The sequence below is a fragment of the Rhinolophus ferrumequinum genome, chromosome 6 (genome assembly GCF_004115265.2).
Source record: "Rhinolophus ferrumequinum isolate MPI-CBG mRhiFer1 chromosome 6, mRhiFer1_v1.p, whole genome shotgun sequence".
Lineage (NCBI taxonomy): Eukaryota > Metazoa > Chordata > Mammalia > Chiroptera > Rhinolophidae > Rhinolophus > Rhinolophus ferrumequinum.
This window is the reverse complement of record NC_046289.1, coordinates 11,428,557-11,445,448: the sequence shown is the minus strand read 5'-3', so window position 1 is coordinate 11,445,448 and position 16,892 is coordinate 11,428,557. Positions and strand designations below refer to the sequence as shown.

The window sequence follows — 16,892 nt, the reverse complement described above, 5'->3', positions numbered from 1 at the left end:
TTCCTAACGTATCGCTATTCAGAATCCTACGTCACAGGATTTTTATAAGTTCAAATACGTTGATTTAAAAATCATAAACCTTATAATGCTCTAATTCTGAAAAATAACTGAAGTAAGCAGCATCAGATTCCAACAGTACACTCAATGCACTTGTTCCTTTTAATGAGGAAAAGCCATTCATTCATTTCCTTAATGAATCAATATGTTTATATTTTTAAGAGTCAATAATAATATGAACAAATGCTTCACATTTAAGCAATTTTGAAAGGTTGGCTTTTTAAATGTGCTTTTAAAACAATTATAAGAACATTTGCCAATATAATAGTTATTTTTAATGTGCTTCTAAATCTTGGATGAAGCTGTTCGTACTGACCAGTTGAGAAGTTTTATGGAACGTTGGGAGTAGATTGATTTGAGAGAAAGGACATTTGGCAACAACTTTTATCCCTGTTTTGCAGGGTTTTTTTCTTAAAGATGTCTACAAATCAAAACGTTTTGCTTGAATTTCTCAAGGCACCTATAAATCACACTGATATCTAATAAAGACTGAAGACCAAGTGGGTTCTTGGTGGGGTGTGTATGTGAAGTTGTTCATCTTCTCTCACCCCCTAACCCCCTGCCATAATTCTAGGCAAGCCTATGGCTTAGCCATCTGTCCCCGTCAGTTGTATGTTTGCACCTAAAACTCTGGAGACACCAAAAGATACTGCCTCATTTCCCGTGACAGGAATCTATCAGTCTTGCCCAACTGAATACTCTCCCACAGCATTTCAAGGAGGAGAGCAACATGGATGAGAAAAGAAACTGTCGTCTTACATGGGGTTGCTACCAGCGAGCCCCAGGCCTGCACCCAAATACTCAACGCTTATGGCTCTGAAAGGAGAGCTGTGGAGGTGCAATTAAGGAGCCTCGCCAGGCATGAAAGTGAAAGGATTGAAAGGATGAGAGAAAATTCAAGTCAACAGGAAAGCCAAGCTGCTGATCAACCAGTTTATTTAACGAGCTTTTATATTTCTCTTCTAAATTTTATCACCGATACAATTAGTCAGACAACTAGGTACTCCTCAGGGTCTAATCTGCTTTGCTCTGTCTGGGTTTTGGTATGAATTACAGGCGTACAAACAACCCTTTCACCACACTGCCATCTGGGAGGGCTTCCATTCCACCTGTCTTACAGGATGCATTTCTTATGCTTCAAGAGACAGCACTACCAATAAGCAATTGAAAAGATGCCCAACATTATTAGCCATCAGGTAACGTAGATCCAGACTACAATGAGACGACACTTCACACCCCGTAGGAAGGCTACAGCTAAAACGATGGATAATAATAAGTGTTGTCATGGATATGGAAAAATTGGAACCCTCAGAACTTCTGGTGGGAATGTGAAATGGTGTGACCACTTTGGAAAAGAGTCCAGCAATTCTTTTAAGTGTTAAAAATAGTTATCATGGATCCAGCAATTCTACTCCTAGGGATATAACTAAGAAAGACGAACACGTATATCCACACAAGAACTTGCATAAGATTGTTCATAGCAGCATTATACATAATAGCCAAAAAGTGGAAACAACCCAAATATCCATCAACTGATGAATGGATAAATAAAATGTGGTGTATCTGTACAATGGAATATCATTATTGGTAATGAAAAGGAAAGAAGTACTAATACAGGCTACAACATGGATGAACCTTGAAACATTATGCTGAAGTGAAGGAAGCCAGTCACAAAGAGACCACGTATTATATGACTAAATTTATATGAAATGTCCAAAGTAGGCAAACCTGTAGAAACAGAAAGTAAATGAATGATCGGCAGTTTCTGGGGAAAAGGAACAACTAGTGGGTGTGGAGTTTCTGGAGTGATGAAAATGTTCTGAAATTAAATATTAGTGATGGCTGAATAATTCTGTGAATGTACTAAAAACGAATGACTATAAGTGGGTAAATTGCATGGTACATAAACTGTATCTCAGTAAAGTATTATATATGAGAGAGAGCAAACACATGAAGGGCCCTTTGGGCTTCAATCAAGTCGTTAATCACACTTACCATTCGCAGGTTTTGAGTTGTTCTCGTTTCAACTGCTCTGAGGAGCTCTCTAAATCTCCCAACTCCTCTTGTCAAGTTCCTGTGTGCATACAGAATTTGACAGGGTTTCCATCTGGTGTGTATTAATATTAAATATTTTATACACATATTTCAATGCATTTTGTCTACATAAAAGCTGTTGTCTAGATGTTAAGCAAACAATTATTCTGAACATATCTGTCCATCTTTGTTCAACTCTGAAAATTTTGACCTGGATTGATGTTTTTCTGTGTTTCCACAATCAAATTTTCTCAAGAAAATAAAAGTCGGAAAATCAGTTCTGATGCCAGACAAACAAACAAAAGCAAACTACCTTGCAAGAGTCTACCTCCAACCTTATAATGGCTCAGTAGTTTTCCTGCTCTGTTGAGCGGTACTGAAATCTATCTTTTCATTTAAAAGGTTGGTGGTAAAAGGGGCATAGGAATATCAACAAGGCACTGCATGCAATGTGGGTACAGGCTTCTTATAAGTTGCAATTTCATGGGCAAGACAAAGATAAAAGGAATGAAAAATGAGGGGTTCCACCAAGCAACCACTCTGCATCTTTGAGAACATAAATCACTGTCCAGGAAATCCATCAAGCCACCCCGCCCCCTTCCACTTTCTTTTTTGACAAAAGCAGCAAAGGGTCAAAAGCCCCTTCTTGCAAGGGAGCATATGAATATGGAACCTGGAGCTGCCTGACTGTAATCAGAACACATCTCATCTCATTCCCCCACACACCTCACAGAGACATGTTTGGTGACACATTTTATTAAGGGACAAATAATTCTTTAGTAACATCCTGGTCGATATATCCAGGCCCCACTCGTCCTCTCCGAGAGCTGTGCCTGGCCTGTTCAGCTGGGAGCACTTCCCAGCCGGTCCTTTCACATTGAGCTCTGCTACCACCTATGACATAACTCGGTGATATTTATAACCTGCTCATTAGAACACATCTCGTCTTTCCAAAAAGCCGCAGAGCAGGTCAGCCGGTGCAAACTTGTCAGCCAGCCCTGCAGGCTGTGGCAGAAGCTCTAGGTATTTGGCTCTCTTCTTGGATGACATTTTAAATTGCACAAAGGTATTAAATCAAACTGAATGTGGGTTCTGTACGTTACAAGCACTCACAAGGACTATTAATTCGTATCTTATACCTACGTGACATCCCAGGACTCTCATTCACAAGAACAGCCCCAGAACTTGAAGATAGTGGTTTATTGGCAGAGATACATAAATACTCTCATATTCCTCTTACCCACACATATCAGATGATATCAGATCAGAAGCTTTATGGTGGCATAAAAAGGGAAGCTTGAGCTCGGGACGCCAAGCGACGCTAAAGGCAATCTAACAGAGACGTGAATAAAAATTAGGTAATAGGCCCTGGGACATGCAATCTACTTTGCTTTCCTCTTCATTTATTTTTATGGGATCTGTGTTCGCAGGCAACAAAGTACATTTGCTTTGGAGTGACGTGGGGTTCTCTTAAGTAACATGGGAGGGAAGGAAACAGTTACGGCTGAAAAAGGGATGGGTAGGACACAGTAGTCTAATCTTATTCCAGAATCACAGACTAAACTCCTACTACGTACCAAAGGAATGGCATTTTGAACTGTGTGAAGTGGGGGTGGGATTGAGACAACGTAAGTGGAGACGGAGGTTTAGAGGGCTGTTTACCAGGGTGGAAATTAGGCCTTGAATAGGCAGTATCAAATCTAAGTATGATTACTCAGGGAAGGCTACGAGGTAGGAATTGATCATCCAGAATGTCCCTGTGCCCTCCTCCTTGAAGAATGAGACACTTATGCAGTTACGGAAGCACAGAATATTCTAACTATAAATGATCACTATGACACAGAAGTGAAATGGTTTGCTGTGGTTCACAAACCTAGCAAGAGAGCGAGCCAAGAGCTTTCTACCCTACTCGATCGCCTTCCTGGGCTAAAGAAATGTAAGTTTTCAGACTGAAGTGCAGCTCTTGAAGAAAGAACAAAATATGAATACAAGAGCTCAGGTCTACATTTTTTTAAATCATTAATATGCAAATTACTTAATATATATACACACAATACAAATTTCCTGCGTTCCAGTGATCACAGCTAATGAGCTACTCCTAGGAACCGGTTCAGAGTTGGAAAGAAAATCCTGTTGGCCCAGATGAAGCACTCCGGTGTCCGAGGGTAATGGCTCGGCTGCCTTACCAGAGAAACGATGGATAGAGAAATTCCCTCCCCTGTGAGGCACCGGATGGTTTCTGCCGTGCAGCACCCGGGCCCTCTGGTGGAGAACTGGAGGAAGTCTCTCGGACGGAAGGGATGTCACACGCATGATAAGGCAAAACCAGCAGCAGCAAGTGAGGGCATATTCCTAAAGCCCCGATGTTGCTTTGGAAGCAGATACAAGTTTTTCTCAAACTGTTTCTAGTTTATTTCTGGAGAGAGCTTAGGATTCAGAATAAAATTCTTCCACAAACGGGGAAGAATCCCACTTGCAAACAAAGACTCCACGGTAACCAAGAATGTCTCAGTAGGCCTGGGGCTGTGCTACGTCAAATAAGTGTGGCACCATCGGACAACCATGAAGCTGGTGGTCCAACCACAGGTCAGTCTGACAGCAGGAAGGAGGGGAGCTGGAGGTGAAAGACTGCACATTTTAAATATTAGAAAAGGAAAAAGTATATCAAATGCAAAAACATAATTCTCATTGATGCCTACATTTTTCAGTCACATAATTTTATTCAACCAATCACTTTCACTGTTAACAGCAGAAAAATATTATTTAATCTAGATGAATAATTATGACAGAAAAGGAACAAAAAAAGGAAATTAACTTGCAAGAATTACATTCTAACTGCTATGAAATAACCCAATTTGAGAGAAGTAAACAAAAGTCACACGATTGCTTTTATGTCTCTGAACTATTAGCTTATTCTTAAAATGCTGAGATCCAATAAATATCTAGTAGGAATTACTGCTAAAAAACTCCACTCAAAATGAAGAGAAGCGAGCCAGAGCCAATGAACGTCCCTGGTTTTGAGGGTTTCCACAGACCCCTGACATTAGTCACTTATTCCATTTCAACACCCTTGACGGAGAGTGCAATGATGTCAGAATTCATTATGGTAAACTACTCTCAGAATGAATGTTCCTGCCAACATTTGAGCAGCGGGTACCTTGGCGAGCTGTCAGAACTTGGGGGTTCACCTCCTGTACCTTGCTTCGGCAAGCTTCCTGAGCTGGGTGCATTTCCCTCCACTTGGAACAGTTCCCACACAGCTCAGCTATTACCAAGGAGAAAGGGTCTGCAAGGACCTCGAGCACCAGCTGGTTGCTCAGCCTGACAAGCAGGCCAAAGCCCGCTTTCACGTTCCAGCATCATTGCCCGTGCCCCGCCCAGTAGGGAGAGCTCAGGCCAGTGTTGCACAGCCTAGCTCGGGATTAAACCCAGGCACCCTACTGCTCTGTCTCTGGCAGGAAAGCCCACTCACTTCTCACGGAGACACATTCTACTCCTCCCTTGACCTACTTTCATTTTTCTCTTCTCTTCCTTTTCTATCTCGTTTCATCCTCCTCCTTCTGAATCCCCTCCTTCCAGGTCTTGTCTGCTTGCCCTTAGGTCACTGCAGAAGTATGGCTTCCTACAGACACCCAGGGAGGGCACTGGCTTGCCAGCACATGGCCTCCCTCTTCTCCCCTTGGGCCCTGCAGCAGCACTTTTGAAAGCTGGTGTCTGAAATTTACATTCGCCTGGCTTTATCCTGTTCTGTTCTGTAACTCTGAACCACATTCTCAGCTCCTTCACACTTGTCACCTGGGCCGCTGTATGATCAAACCCAGGGGGGAAATGTGTATGGGAGGGAAGCCAGAGCTCCAAAAATCAAAATCAAAATGGAAAACCAAGGCTGGGGAAACTCAAAGATTTGAGAACCACGTCACCTCATGATGGGTGGCTACTTCAACAGCAAGTTCAATATGTTGTGTTATTTCTCTTTTCATTTCTTGGGAGTACAATGGGGAAATACAATTCCCCTTCACTTGTCCTTCCAAATTATCTTCTGACCTCAGAGTTTGGCCCAGGCCACCAATACACTTAAATTCAATATCAACTTTCATTGTCATGCAAACTCAAAGCTCCGATGTGAATAAAATACTTTTTATACTGGATGTCAAATTCCTGGATAATAAGGGAAAGGTGCCCTTGCTAGAGTATGTTTAATATTTTTTTCCTTCTCTGTGGTTGAGAACTTTATAACTAAAGATTAATTCCAGAACAAGTCAACACACTAGATCACTTTGTTTGGCTTTTTCCATGTTCTTTCTTACCAATTAGTACTCCAGAAGCTCTTAAGCAGTATGTTATTTCAACAATTATTGAGCTCTATTAGGTGTCAGGTCCTAGGCTCGCCCCTGAGGTACAACTGGCGAACAAGGGCCACCATCCCTGCCTCCAGGTGCTTAGATGGCTTCACATCCCCCATAAGAAACTAAGCGGAAGCATCTTGCGGACCTAGATCATTGTTTTGCTCACTGACATATCCCAAGCCCCTCAAACAGAGCCTGGCATACAGAAAATGCTCAGAAAATACTTACTGAATGAATGAAATTCAGAATTACGATGAACCAAATGAGCCAAGACGACAAGGGGACACGTTTTCTAGCTGTTTCTTGTCCCCTGCTTTCTCACTGCACATGGACGAGCAGGCAACACTTCAAAGCACTCTCTTAAACAGAACACATCTCATAGGCAATTGGTGGCATTGTCGCATGGCTGCCTGGGGGAGCAGTGCCACATCTGTACCAAGTGACATCCCTGGGCAAGCCTGGCTTGGCAGCTTCTAGACAGCTGCATAGATAATGAGGATTTTGAGATTTTCAAAAGCCTGCCATACATTTCAGGGAAACTTTGCTGCCCATATGCCTTTACACGTGCTGCTCTCTGTCTGAGGTGTCCGGAGGATCTTCTGGTCATCCTTCCAGACCCAGGTCAAAGGTTACCCTCGGGAACCTTTCCCTGGCTTCTCCAAGAAGGCAAAGGCACTGATCCTGGGTGCTCCCAGGATCTGCACCTGTTTTGAGCATTGACTGCATTTGACACACTGATTTTTATTTGTATTTATGTCTGTCTGCCCACCACACTGTGATCATCTTGAGAACACACACTCTCTTGGTACCCACCTCTCCTTTTCCAACTGTCTCACAGAGCCAACCAGACACCCAGCGACACTTAGTAAGCTGTGCACCCACCACCACTCCCCCACCAAAGAAAAGAGTGAGCAAAATCTTATATTCTGAAATCCCTTTCCCATCCTCCTTGTTGAAAAGAATTTTCTTGATTGCAAAGGGGACGACTAATGCACATACTTCTTCCCTCATGAGATACGCCCACTGTCATTCTGGACACTGTCAACTCTTAGAACACTAGAAAAACAGAAACAGAGCATGCACCTCTAGGTCACTTTCTCTTAGCTCTCAGGCTGGGGCACTGCTTCTCCTTCATTTGTATAACTGTTCGTAGTATCTACTTAGTAAAGTCTGAAATCAAAACCAGATATCCAGAGCTGGAAAGTGGAAGAAGAAAAATACATCCTTCACAGTCCGAAAGGACACTTCTGGCCGGCTGTCAGGGAGCTGCTTTTTCCCAGAATGGATTCCAGCTTCTGTTCCCTCTATGCACACTCCTCGCCTCGTATCCAGTGACATGCATTTGTGAAGACAGATGGCTGCTGCAGTCTGGGGCCAGGGATCAAACCCACAACCTTGGCCTCGTTAGCAAAGGACTCTCTCTGATCAACGGAGCGAGCCAGCTGCAGCCTAGATTTAGTGACGGAGGGTGTGACAACCATCCACGCTGGGAGGTGAACAGGCAGGCGAAGCTTCCCAAGTCTCATTTCAAACCTAATGAGAGTTGTACTAGGCTTAACAACATTTTTTTGACTACCTCAGCAACGGAGGCTTCCTCGTGACAAAAGCAGAGTGAATCAGGCATTTTGGTCAGCTGGCCCGGCGGCAGGCAGCACGCTGAGCAGGCACTGGGGACCGGGAGGCGGGGGCATAAGGCACACAGGGCACAGCGAGCCTCCTGGAGCCGCAACGGGGACATGGGACAGCTCCTTCCAACATGGCGCGCGCAAGGCCTACAGAGGAAAGCTGCACAACTGTGACGAGAGGACAACTCCGGCAAAGGAACAACCCAGCCTGCTAGCTGTTCCTTCCGCGCCCCCAACCCCTGAGTCTCTGAGGAAACACAGACACAATGACTGGCTGGCCCCGTGTCATGTCCTTCCCCCCCACCACCTCTGGGAATCGAGCAAAGGCTACCAATCCCATTCAAAAAATGTACGTTGAAGGCCTACTGGACACAGGGGATGCAACAGAGAGCCAGCCAACAAACGTGCTTCCTCGTGAACTTGTAGTGTAACGACGCTCCACTGAATCCTAGAGGACAAACAGTATCTAACACAGAGCTGAACTCCTCAACCTGAGAACACTTATAACAAACAAACCAGCTCCTAACATATCAGGGCTGCTCTTCAAAGTAGTCACCTGGAGACCCACGTCCTTATCTACATACTTAGACTTAGAGACACAGAATGGAACAGGGACTCTGGAGCCAGACTGTACGGGCTCAAATCGAAGCTTTGCCACTCACTAGTTGTTGATCTTGGGAAAACGCCCGTACCTCAGTTTCCTCACTCTGTAAAATGGTGGTAATAAACGTACCCACCTCACAGACTGGCTGCAAAAATTAAAGGAATTAATAGATGTAGTAAGCAGTTTTCCAGTGTTCACCAGTAGTATTTCTATTATCCTCAAAACCCGGCCATTGCTCAAAATGGTTTTGGGATTCTGGAATCTACCTTCCAGTCAATGTGTAGAACGTGAAAGTCTGTTTTACTTCTTTGGAGTCATTTAATTTTGAAGAATAAAAAAGGTACTCCCCAGTTGGATCCATTCATTCACTCCACTATGTATTGAAAGCCTACCGTGTCCTCAATGACAAAGGATAACTGAGGTCAGATGAGGATGGAGAAAAGCTCCTTCTCTGGGGCTCTGTGGTCACTGTCCCAGGAAGCAAAGGTGACATCTCCTACGAGTGCTGGAGTGCAGAGTCTCCCCCGAAGGCCACTAGGGGAGGGGCAGGGACAAATACAACACAGAAGAAGTAGAGGAACTGAGGGTGTTGGCACTGGAATCCTTCTTGTTCTACCTCAGTCCATACAGCAAACATTTGGACATTGTTCTGAATCCATTGACAAGGGTCTTTCCAAACTCAAAAATATGAACTTAGGTGGCTGAGCCACTGCAGGTGGTTTAGTGCCTCAAATTGGTGGTCTGGGTTGTTGAACCACTAGAGGTTTTTATTTGTTTGGTTTTTGTTTTTGAACTTTTATCTATTTTAAGTGTATTTTTCCAGGACCCATCATAGTTCTTTCAATCTAGTTGTGGAGGGTGCAGCTCACAGTGGCCCATGCGGGGATTGAACCGGCAACCTTGTTGTTAAAAGCACCTCGCTCTAACCAACTGAGCTAACCCCAGCCGCTCCCCCCACCCACTAGAGTTTTATAAGAGTGTAATACAACGCTGACAAGAGAAGAGCTAAGCACCAACATCATTTACTGCCACCGAAGATCCAGCTGGAACTGGGAGATAGGCAAATTTAACATGAGGAGAGCAGGAGTGGCCGGGGCTCCAAATGACGTGCTTTATAGGAAGGGATACAATTACATGGAACACTGACGAGCACCAGGAAAATTTATTATTCCTTTTTAAAGTCAATAATAAAGTACGAGGAAGATAGTCTAGGAGGTAGAAATGGTTCGCTAACAATACAACTTCAAACATTCATCAAGTCTAAGCAGCAAAGTCACATCGGTAAAAGGACTTCTGACTACCCTGTTCAGGCAGCCAACTGCGCTGTGGAGAGAGAGAAAGGCAGAAAGGACATCCAGGGGAGGACACAGTACTTGAGCTGAAAGTTAAGTGCAAGGATAAGAGTGCAATGTTCACTTCCATTTCAATTAGCAGAAAACAGGGGAATGACATTTCCAAAACAACCTCTGGGGACAATATTTCAAAAGCTATAACTACTGAGAAAAATTCCAAGGGACTCAGTTTCATAAAGAACACAAAAAGACCTTTAAGTGTACAGGGGTCACTGGTCCGAAAAGCTTCAGGAGGCAAGCAGGCGGCAGGCGTGGGTGGAGAGAGGCTGTGAGAGGGCGGGACGTGGCAGCACCTGTGAGGGTGCCCAGGCCCCAGGCCTGCCTAAGGTGTCTTGTTCAAACCCGGGCCACATACACTCAATAGGGAAAGAAGAGGCTGTGCCACTAAGTTGGTAAATAAAAGCCTCCAGTGTTGCTCTTGGGGAAACAAGGCAGTTTTGCTCGGTTTGAGGCAGCATGGTGCTGTGCGGGATTTTCACGTATTCTCGAGAGTCATGCCCCAACTTGCTTGGGCCTGGGAAAGGCTAATAAGTTGGGGATAGAAAAGAGCAAAGGCTGAGAGTGATCATGACAGGAAGAAAAGGAAGGGAGAATGGAATGTGAGACCCTGGAAATATGGCAAAAGGGGGAACACCAGGTGCTGGGCTCACGACTCTGTGCTTATTTTCTCATAAAATGGGGCTAATGCCGACACCCAATGCCTGGATAAGAGGGCACCTGTAAGGCTCCTGGCCCAGCACCCAACATCATGTGAATCGTCCCATTCCCCAACCACCTGCTACCTCCCACCACCCACCATCTGGCCCTCCAGTCCACAGATACACATTTATTGGGTAAAAGCCAAAAGCAGCCACTAATATGTTCATATACCTTTGGTTTAGCAGAAAACAGTGCAAAATCAGAATTGGTTTCTACTATATTTTATGTCAAAATTTTCTTCTCAACTAACAAGTATTTACTTAGCAGCTTCTGTAGTTTTACACATGAGGAAACAAAGGCTCAGAGAAATTATGTAACATGCACGCGATCATCACACAGCCCACAAACAGAAGAGCTGGGATTTGAACCCAGGCCCAATCTGATTCCCGTGCTCAGAAAAGCTGAAGATGACTCCTGTCATGCAAAAGCCCACAAACAAACTGGGAACTGTCACTAACTCCCATGACACATAAGCATCACAGAGGCAGGAAAGAAGCAAGAAAGGTTGGGAGCAGCAACGGACAGATGAAGCTTCTACCTGGACACACTGGGTTCTAAAGGGACGGGATTCATGGCCCTTCCCAGTGAGGGTGGATGACAAAGGGAGGGACAGCAGAATTTCTGTTGAGTGGTCGAAGCGACACAGTGGAAACGCTGAAGTAAGACAGTGTCAGGCAAAGGGACTAACAGGGACAAAATGATGACAATGCAGAAATGGGTCTGTCCACCAGTCACTACGACAAGCGCCCACGTTAAATTCTTTCATCATATAATGCCTTATTTATTTGGTCCTTCCCCGTCAAAATTCACAACTACTCACTCTAAGGTGAGCTCAACTGAACCTTGGCACCATCTATAGAAAAAAAGCTTTTCTAAGCACATTGGCAGGGAAAGTGTGATCTGTGGGGAGAATATTTAATTTGTTCAGGGGAATAAGCTATTTTAAAGCCCCTCTCAGCCATCCAGAAGAGCTGACATTTACTAATAAACCACTAACAAGATAATTAAAAGTTATTTTACTTTCTTATCAAGAAAGCCCGCGAGGCTTTCGGCTCCTCAGGACAGAGACGGGGTCCTCACACGCTAGGGCAGGAGAAGACCCAGCTGCACACCTGCTCCTCACAGGAGAGTAACAGCCAGCGCTCAGTAGGTGCTAGCCATCACCATCATCGTCTGACATGACACGAACATGCCATCTCCCAGCCCATTGCTCCAGATGGTTCTCCCACCAATAGTGGGGCAGGCTGGACTTCATTATCTTCAACTGACAGAGAGGGAAACTGAGTCCCAGGGAGGGAAAGGGAGAGGCCTGCCCAACAGCTCCGTGAGTGAGTAGTGGGGCAGGACTAGAACCCTGGCCCCTCGATTCCCAATGCAGGGACCCCTCCTCTGCCCTCTGCTGGGCATTGTTCTAGCCTACCTTTCATTTCCCCCGTCCCATTCCTTTTTAACCTCTGTATAGTATAAAATATAGATACAGAAAGCCATATAAAACAAATATATCGCTTAGGGAATCATTATAAGGCAAACATCTTTGTAACTACTACCAAAAAACAAACAAACAAACAAAAACGACCACTGTCATTCACCCCATTCCAATTAACAGGCCCCCACCTCCATCCAAAGGTACCTGCTACCTGACTTTACAGCTACTGCTTCACTCCATTTCCTATGGCGTCATCACTCCGGTATGTATCCCTACACACAGTTTAGTCTTGCCACTTTTTTTTCTTACTTGATGAGTCTTTAAAATCTCTCTTATGGGTTCTCTTCCGACCTCTTTCTTTTCCTTACAATTTACCTGTTAAAGAACCTAAACTGCTTGACCTGTAGAGTTTCCCATGGGACGGAAATCTGCACAGTCGTGGGACAATGAGATACATTCCTTTGTTCTCTGTATTTCTTGCAACTGGCAGCTGGATTTCGAGGTGTGACCAATTCAGATTCATCCCTTTGCAAGACTTTGTCAGTGGCACGCATACTCTTCTATCAGGAGGCACATCGCGTCTGGTTGTCACTCTTTTTTGGATGTTAGCAGCCCTTGATGCTCAATAGTTAGATACATTAATTCACTGAGAGTTTACAAAATGGTGACATTCGAATTCTTTTCTACATGTTCATTTATTCACTGGAATAATTTTATAGGGAGGTGTTTCCTTTTTATCTCATATTTGGTTTTCCAGTTCACATAGTAAAAGTAGGATAAATGTTTGGGTCTTTCTTTTTATTTACTTTGCTAGGTACTGAATTAGAACTCATGAATTTAACCATAGTTGATGAGTCTGTTGCAATTTTTATCCTTCTTGAAATTCAAATTGTCCCACATTTGGCCTGAATGCTTTTAACCTGACCCAATAAATCTGGGTAGTGTCCTTGCAATCGGGTAGTAAAGGTGTTCCAGGCTCATCTTATTTATTTCCTATCCCAGAACTGGAATGAGGTTTCTTTTACTGGAAAATGATACTTTAAGCTCACAATCTAGGCAAGAAATATTCACAGCTACTGGGTCAGTCACTAAGGCAGACCTCCCTCCCATGCCCTCCACTCTTTTCCTCTCCTCTCCTCTCCCTTCTTTCCCCCTCCCCTCCCCTCCCCTCCCCTCCCCCCTTCTCTCTCTCTCTCTCTCTCTCTCTCTCTCTCTCTCTCTCTCTCACACACACACACACATGCACATACACTCACATATACATGTATATATGTGTACATATACACACATATACATATATAGACACACACTCAGATACCTCATGATTTCATATTGATATTTCCGATTCAATCATTCAAGTTCAGGACTACAGAGTTTTTCCTTGATTTCTTCTATCTTAAATCTATTTCACCTTTCGTCCACACCGAGAATCTTGGTTCTCAAGGACCAGGGGATAATAGAATTAGAACGTTTCACAAGTATTCATCTACTTTATTCTACGTTACACAAAATGCTTCAGAACAGCAATACTAATAACACCACCATCATCATGATTACCAAAAAATGAAAAACTTCTCTTCTGCACATGTTATCAGCATTCTCCTCCTGTTTTTTAATTTATGGTTGTACTATATCAGTTATGAGACATGCAAAGAAATAGGGAAGCATGACCTACGCTCAGAAACAAGAACAGCCAATGTAAATTCACTCTGAATGGGTCCACATGTTAGATTTAGCAGTCAAGGACTTCAAAGAAGGTATTATAAGTATGATCAAAGAATTAACAAAAACCGCGTTTAAGATTAGAAGAAAATAAGATGACAATGACTAAACAAATAGGGAATCTCAACAGAGCAATAGAAACTATAAAAATTAACCAAATGGAGATTTTAGAGTTAAAAGTGTAACTAAAATTAAAAATTCCCTTAATGGGCTCAAAAGCAGCCTCTGTGATGGCAGAAAAATCATTGAACGTAAAGGTAAATTAATAAAAATTATCCAATCCAAAGAACAGAGAGAAAAAAAGACTGAAGAAAAACAGAGGCACAAAATTATAAAACTGCTGAAAGACAAAGAAAAATAATCTTGAAAGTAACAATTGAAAAACAATCACATATAAGGGAACAATGAAAGATTAACAGTGACTTCTCAGACATAATGGAAGATATACTCAAAGTGCTGAAAGAAATAAAACTATCACCAAGAATTCTATATACAGTAAAACTGTCATGCAAAAATGAAGGCAAAATAAAGATATTCCCAGATAAAAAGTGAGAGAATTCGTAGACAGCAGACATGCCCAATACAAAGTTTTAAAGGAAGTCATTCAGACTACAAAGAAATGACAACAGAGGATAATCTGAATTCACAGTAATAAATTAGGAAGAGTACAAGAAATGTAAATATGTGGGTTAATATAAAATATTGTATAAATATATTTTAAAATCTTTTCTTCTTTTAATTTCTATGAAAAATAAGATTGTATGAGGAAATAATTAGTATACTGCTTTGTGGTATTTATAACACATAGAGACATGCATAGCACAAAAAGGGGAGGAAATGAAGCTATATTAGAGCCAAGTTGTATATTTTACTGAAATTAAGTCAGTATCCACCTGAAGTAGATTGTGATATTTAAGATGTATATTGTAATTCATAGAGAAATCATCATAATTTTTTTTTAAAAGTACCGGTTAAAAAAAAATCAGAGGAATTAAAATGTAATACTAAAAAGTATTTTTTAACACAAAAGAGGGCAATAGGAAGGAACAAAGAATTCAAAAGACCTGAGACACATAGAAAACAAAGAGCAAAATGGCAGACATTATTCCAATCATATCAATAGTTACATTAAATAGGAATAACACCCCAACAAAAAGGCAAAAATTTTTACACTGGATAAAAAAGCAATGTATAAGAGATATACAAGAGAGGTGCTTTAATTCAAAGACACAAACAGGCTGAAAGTAAAAGGATAAAAAAGATACACTATGTAAACAGTAACCATAAGATAGCTCGAGTGACTATATTAATATCAGATAAGACCGACTTTACGTGAAGAAGTATTACTAGAGACAAAGAGGCATCTATGAAAAACCTACAGCTAACATCTAATTTGATGGTTAGAAGACTGAAGGCACAGATAAGACAGCAGTAAGACAAAGATGTGTGCTCTCACCACTTCTATTCAACAGGAGGTTCTTGAAAGTGCAATCAGGTAATAAATAGAAAAATAAAAGACATACAGTTTGAAAAGGAGAATGTATAACTGTTTTTATTCACAGAGGACATAATCCCATATATAAAAATCCTAAGTAATCTATTAAAAAATTATAAGAACTAATTAATGTTTAGCAAGGTTGTAGGATACAATATAGAGATAAAAAAAATCAACACTATTAACAGTATTTCTATATGATAACAAAGAATAATCTGAAAATAAAATTAAAAAACAATTTCATTCACAATAGCATACAAATAAAATACTTAGGAACAAATGTAACAAAAAATTCAAAACTTTTTTGTACAATAAAAACTACAAAACATTTTTGAGAGAAATTAAAGATCTAAATAAATGGAGACATTGGACTGGAAGAGTTACTACTATTAATATGACAATTCTCCCTAAATTGATCTAGAGATTCACTGTAATCCTTATCAAAATCCTGGCAGGCATTTTTGGTAGAAATTGACAAGCTGATTCTAAAATTTATATGGAAATGCCAGGGACTGAAAACAGAGAAAATAATTTTGAAAATAAACAAAGTTAGAGGACTTATACTATCTAATTTGAAAACCTGCTATAAAGCTATATATTCAAGACGGTGTGGTATTGGCTTACGGATAGACATATAAATCAATGAAACAAAACAGAGACTCCAGAAACAAATCTTTCCATTTATGTGCAATTAATTAATTTTTTGTAAATTGTCAGGCAATTTAATAGGAAAAGAATAGATTTTTCAACAAATGGTGCTTAGACATCTGGATATCTAGGTGCAAAAAAAATTTAACTCAGAACTTTACCTCACACCATACACAAATATTAACTCAAAATAGATTAGAGACCTTTATGTAAAAGCTAAAACTATAAAACTTCTGAAATAAAACATGAGAAAATCTTTGTGTTCTTAAATTAGCCACAAATTTCTTAGATATGACACCGAAAGGATGATACCTAAAAAGAAAATTTGATAAACTGGACTTCATGAAAATTAACTTTTCCTCTTTAAACAACATCACTAAAAAATGAATGCAAGCCACAGATTGGCAGAAAATATTTGCAATTTATATATCTGATAAAGGACTGTATCCAGAATATATAAAGAACTCTCATAACTTGATAATAAGAAGACAACTCAATTGAAAATAGGGCGAAATATTTGAATAGGTATTTCACCACAGAAGTGATAAGAACAGCTAACAGGCATATGCATAGCTGCTTAACATGACTAATCATTAGGGAAACGCAAATTAAAATTACAATGAGATACCACCTCACACCCACTAGACTGGCTCTAATTTAAAAACTGACAATACCAAGTGTTAAAGAGAATGGAAAGAAACTGGAACTCTCATACACGGCTGGTAGAAACATAAAATGGTACAGCCACTTTGGCAAATGGCTTGGCAGTTTCTTAAAAAGTTCAACATAAACTTATCATATGACCCATCAATTCCACTCTATGAATCTATCTAAGGGAAATGAAAACATACGTCTACAGAAAGATTTGTAGCCAAATGTTCGTA

At 41.4% G+C, this 16,892-nt stretch overlaps 1 protein-coding gene across 7 annotated transcripts in view; it reads right to left on the bottom strand.

Moving 5' to 3' along the window:
• Positions 1 to 16,892, bottom strand: part of TTC7B (tetratricopeptide repeat domain 7B) — a 240,122-nt gene that overhangs the window by 145,795 nt on the left and 77,435 nt on the right. For all 7 annotated transcript variants that reach the window (XM_033108190.1, XM_033108192.1, XM_033108194.1 and 4 more), the window contains one exon: positions 2,053 to 2,131. In XM_033108190.1, coding sequence (XP_032964081.1) covers positions 2,053 to 2,131 — 79 coding nt within the window. The remainder of the gene's footprint in view (positions 1 to 2,052; positions 2,132 to 16,892) is intronic.